At 42.0% G+C, this 5755-nt stretch overlaps 1 protein-coding gene across 1 annotated transcript; it reads right to left on the reverse strand.

Moving 5' to 3' along the window:
• Nucleotides 1-4805: 4805 nt before the first annotated feature.
• LOC145983846 (uncharacterized) lies at nucleotides 4806-5210 on the reverse strand. The gene has a single exon (XM_083116891.1). The coding sequence runs from the start codon at nucleotides 5208-5210 to the stop codon at nucleotides 4806-4808; it is 405 nt and encodes a 134-aa protein (XP_082973017.1).
• Between the last annotated feature and the right edge of the window lie 545 nt (nucleotides 5211-5755).

Raw genomic sequence — 5755 nt, forward strand, 5'->3', positions numbered from 1 at the left:
CAGGCTCCCAGAAATCTACAACAAACTTCCCCTGAATGTAGAGATTTTCCTTCCAGAACGTAATTTTTGCATATTACTGACGAAGAACATGTAAATCTATCCCATCTTGTTATTGTTTTTATCTTTTGTTATTTTTTATTTCTACTTTATGTTGTTTCAGTGTCAAATGGCCAAATAAGACTGTATCTGAAACTGTGAGTAAATAAATAAATAAATAAATAAATAAAGAAGCATGAAGAACTTGAAAGTAGAAACATTAGTAACTCCTGAAGATGAACAGTTTTTCTCAGGATATCAACCATATGATTTCCAGATAGGCTTCCGAGCTTTCAAGAGCCTCTCTCTATCTTATCTCCAGGAATTGAAGTGCAGAGATATATCAGGGTAAGGTTATATGTATTTGGTGTGGGAGGGGTCAGATGTAGGTGGTGGGCCAATCGGTGCTTGTCTCTATGACGTCCATGCTCCCAGTCGACTATCAGTAGAGGCACCTATTCTTAAATAAAAAAGCAAAATTTTGGTACAAAAACAGTCAATTTCGGGTTCAAAAGCGGTAAATAAAATAAAATTTTGGTGTTATAGTGGTGAAAAAATGGATCAAAAATGGTGTATAAAATGACATTTTGGTTTTAAAATTGTGAACATAATCCAAAATTTGATTTAAAAACTACTTATTACAAAATAAAATATAACCTTTCTAATAGCACTTTTATGTAGTTACCAGAGTATTAAGTTTCTTCCTGTATAAAGGGGACCATTCTTGCTTCTCTAATATTTACAGCAGAATTAATCAATTTTCCGTGATTTGCACAACTCGCAGGATAATGCAAACTTCAGAAAGTGTCGCGTGGGTAAATAAACTCTAAATTTCTTGACAAAAGAGGGTAGGAAAATGTACCTCACACCTTTCAGAAACATGAAAAATTAACATTACAATGTCTTATTTCACATTTCGTGTTTTGTCAAAAACGAAATATGCATGCCCCTAACTATTGCTAACCAGGCTGGGTCCAGTTCGAGTCCTGCATCACTGTTGAGGTTTTACTTTTCCCAGTGGATGGCTATTGCTTCTTTTTATGATTCGGTCCCAGTAATCAGATGACTTATTGATGGTATTGGCGGTTGTGTGTCAATTCTATGGTCCTTCACCACACTTTCCATCAGCCTCAGCAGTGTGTGAAAATTTCCAGTAAACAACACTAAACATTACACATGCACAAAACACAAACACATTGCATCATCCCCCCTCCTGAAGGAAGGATATACACTACAAACACAAGAAATAAACAATAATACACTTCACAAGATACACAGTTCATATTCACTCTTACAGTGCCTTTCACACGCAAAATAAAGTATCCTAAAACTGTCTTTCACTGGCAAATAGTCATCTGAAAAAGGTTCACTGATCTTCCTGGCACATCCAGGATATCGTGTAGATCCTCTGAAACCGGGAAGTCATCCTCTGCTGAGATGCCACTCTCCAGCACATCCTGGTCTTCCGTGATTACCTTGCTGGTGTCGTTCCACGATGTACTCCAATGGTTTCCTCACTAGGACAGCACCAGAAATTCTGTATCTGAAATCATTCTCATAGTTCTGATTCCTGAAGTTAAAACGTAGATTTTTCCACACAGGCCTCCTAATCTCCATTTTCAGCTCTGGCTGTGTATTTTGGGCTGAATGTTGATTCCTAACATCCGCTGCACGTCACGCTAATTCCCATTTCTCCTGCAGCCTTGTTACGTGTGCGACCATTGCTTCCTCCAACCCATTCAGATTATCCTGGCCCACTTCCGGTTGCAACATGTCAAACTGGTTGCCTAACTGGCAGCTGTAGTGAAGATGGAATGGCAAATATCCAGTTTTGGTCGTGACTGTACTGTTGATACCATACTCGAGACTAAGCAAATTGTTCGGTCAATCATGGTGGTTTTGCGTGTAAATTGCAGTGTGTTCCTTGATGTTCTTCACGGGCATCTTGCTTTTATTCTCTTGTGGGCGCATCCGCTTCTCCACAGAACCATCGTCATTAAGCACCTCTTTTGAACCGGATACCCCCCCCCCCTTCTCCTGCAAACGAAGTGCCAATTCTACGTCTTCTTCCTGGGCGACATCTGGTTGCCTTGAAAAAGTTGATGCCAATGCACGGCCGTCTCAGTTACCCTTGGTGCATTTTCAGATGGATACTCTCTCCTTCGTGTTTGTAACAATGCCTCGGCCTGAAGCCCCCGTGCTTCTCATTTAGTTTCTTTATTCGAACAGCCCAGTACAGAAACACTTAGTACATGGACATCCTCCCTGGCCAGTCTTTTTAGCTGTGCAGTTGCAACAATACTCGCCGGCATTTTCTGTGCTTTTCTTGGAGCGTCAAAGTAAAACATTTCATCCTCTTCCCCACAGAAACTCCATGCATTGACATAGATATGCAGACTCATCCTAACTTTCGTTATAAAGTCCCTTCCCAATACAATGGACTTTATTGCATATTTCAACACAAGGAATGTCTGTCTACTCATGTGTCCCATTAATTCCATAAATAAGACCATCCAGCCGACAGTGTGAGTGGTGCCGGCCGCTAAACTTAATTTAGTGCCATAATGATAAAGCTTAGCACCCTTTTCCTGTAGCAACTTCACCGTGTTTACATCTAATAAGGAACAACTGGCTCCCCCATCGACGAAAGCTAGGAATTCCAGGCCTTTTATCTTGCAGCTAACAAGAGGTTTTTGCATACTTTGGAACGGTGTTTCCCTTTTTTCGACGAGACTTATTTTTGCGTGCTATGTTGCCTGGCAACCCTGATTCGTACTTTCTCCAGCGAGTGCGTTGGGAACTTTCAATTTCTTTCGACTTTTCAAGGCAGAATCGGAAGATATGATACTGTGACTGGCAACCCCAGCAGCGAATTCCATTTTTGTTCCATCACGGTGAACGTGCTTCCAACGAATCTCTGCTGCTGAACCTTGTCGCTTTAACCGCGACCCCCTTGTCCATCACAATGGCGGCAGAATTATTTTCTTTGAGTTTTGGATAATTCTTCATAAAATGCATCTCAGAACAAACAAAGCACCACACATCTCTCTTACGACCCCCTTCTTGACCTGAAGCCACACCCCTTTCCAAGCGGACGCTCTGACGCTGGTGTGTGTTTCTGTCTGGAATTTCCTTGTCCATGTCATTAGCTTTCCCAAGCCCTGGACCCTTTTCTTGAGAGCTATTTTTGCGAAGAAAGCTGAGCGCTGGATCCACCAGCGACCTTTGAGCCTCATAAATGTCAGACCCCCTTTGCGATTCTTAAGGATGGCATTTGCCTGTTTCCACATGTAAGGAGGGGGAGACATAATGGGTTCTTCCTGGCTATCTTGTGTCACCAGATGTTCGAAGGAAACCATCTCAAAACCTGGATGCGACGTCCCTCGTTGTACAAATTAGTGACTGTTCCAAATTCCTGTCTGTACAGATACTAGCGAAACAAAGGGTGCACTTTCCTTGTGATCATTTGTGCCCTCTGAGCTTCCGTTCGAGAAACCTCTTCCTTTTCAAACAAGTTCTGCATTCTTCTAATGAAAGCCGTAAAAACTTCGTTATCACCTTGCTCTTGCCTTACGAATTTTTTCCTGCAGCATGTCCTCATGCGAGGAATGAAAAAATTCACTCAAAAATTCATTCCTGAATGCCTTCATATCGCAAAGCACATTTCGCCGATATTTGTACAATTCCAACGGATCCCCTGATAACGTTACGAACATTAAATTATCTAGCATTATTTGATCCGATATGCGACACGTTTCCTGAAAGAACTTTAATTTCTCATATCATTCCAACACAGTTTCCTGTAACGGTACTGTGCCAAACTTGGGCAGGGGTAACTTATATTCTCTGAGAAGATGCTCTCCCATGTCTTCTTTCTTCCCTGCAAACCTCGACCAGCTAATGAGCCTGGCTACTCTCGCCTGCACATGTTGTCGTTTGATCCCTGGTTCTTAATGCCAATTCCCACAATCGATCATTTACATTTTCTTTGGTCAGTTCTCTGTTCTCTGGCCATCCCAATGCCGTGCAAAGGAACGCTGGGTCTATATTTCCTGGCACCTGAGCCATATTGCATTTTGAACGTGCCTGAGAACGCAATGTTATAGAGTGCATGCAGTCAGTGGTCGAGAAAGTATGGACCGCAACCTTGAATTCAACAAATTCAATACTGTACATGGCAACGAGCTTCTAGTATGTTTTGACGAGCCCCCATTCTATGATTAACGTCTCGCAGAGTTCTCTCTTTATGTACAGTATTATTTACACCACTGCCCTACTCCGTATATACATCTTTTCTTTACAGATCCAATAAACATGATCTAAGTTGCCTTTTGCCTCATCTCACAGAGAAATGCACTTATCAAGACTTCCAGGACTTCACTCTATGAGCACACTATTTACCATAGCGCTTACCCGCTCTCGCCGTTTATCATGCAAGAGTCCCTACGCCGCCCTCTAATCAGTGCAGTACATCTTATTTGAGCTACGAGCGCACTATTTAGCATAGCGCTAACCCACCCTGGCTGTTTATCATGCAGAGGTCCTGTCCTAGGTCATCTTTAGGGTTTCGAAGTCAGCTTCTGACTTTCTGTGGTGGTGTGTGGATCATCTTAATGTTGTGCTTGAAAAGAATGAGGCTAATGACTGCAGAGAAGTTTCCAGTGTATGGGATGATGATTATCGTCTCCTCTTGGTTGACGGGGCAGTGGGGGGGGGGTTTGTTTGTTGGTTGTTCTAGTTGTGCATTACTTGCTCTAGTGTCTTAATGATTATCCATTCAGTCTGAAAGCTGTGTACAGATGTCTTATTTCATCTTGAAGGTGCTCTGTGTTGCCGCTCATGGAGATGGCCCAGTGAAACAACATAGAGAGTATTGTTGACCTCTGCACTGGATGGTGAAAACTCTTGGTGTTGAGGTATAGGTCTGTGTGAGTGGGTTTCTTGTATACGCTGTGTCCTAAGGTCCCGTCCGGTTTGCATGTAATGAGGATGTCCAGGAATGGAAGGCTGCCATTGGTCTCTGTCTCCATGGTGAATTTGATGTTTGGGTACTGGTTGTTGAGGTGATCCAGGAACTTCTGTAGGACTGCTTTATCATGCAGCCAAATGACAAAGGTGTATCTGTTATCTGTGAAAGGCAGCAGGTTTCTGTGGAGCTGAACAAAATGCCTCATGTTCGAAGTTCTCCATGAAGAAGTTGCCTATTGCAGGTGAGAGCGGGGATCCCATTGCCACTCCATCATAGTAATTCCTGTCTACTTATATAAATACTACTGATATGTAGATGTCTTTTGACTGGAAGCTTTGTACCAACTCTGTGTGTGTTCATTATGCAAGAGAACAAAACATTTCAGTGAGGCAGCAATATATTCTGCAAAAGTTGACCTGGTTTACCACAACATTTCTTATTTATTGTACATATTTATTATATATTAATCAGTAGCAAAGAGTGACATTTTTACGTAGTCATCGCAAGACATGCCAGATGTCAGGGTCAATCTTTCAAGTTGGGGGGGGTATTTCTCCAGGGTAAACGCCAAGGTCATGAGTTATGTTGAGAGATTCATATTTCATATTCTAGCAGGGTCGTTAAAGGTCCAGGAATTTTAAATAAATTCAATTCCAGTCCAGTAGAGAAAATCAGCAAGCATAAATGGGTTCTGGACCATAAAAAACCTTTTTATCTGTAATGTATTTCAATTCGGTCCAGGAACCTTTT

This window comes from Lepisma saccharinum, chromosome 2 (assembly GCF_977018435.1).
Source record: "Lepisma saccharinum chromosome 2, izLepSacc3.1, whole genome shotgun sequence".
Lineage (NCBI taxonomy): Eukaryota > Metazoa > Arthropoda > Insecta > Zygentoma > Lepismatidae > Lepisma > Lepisma saccharinum.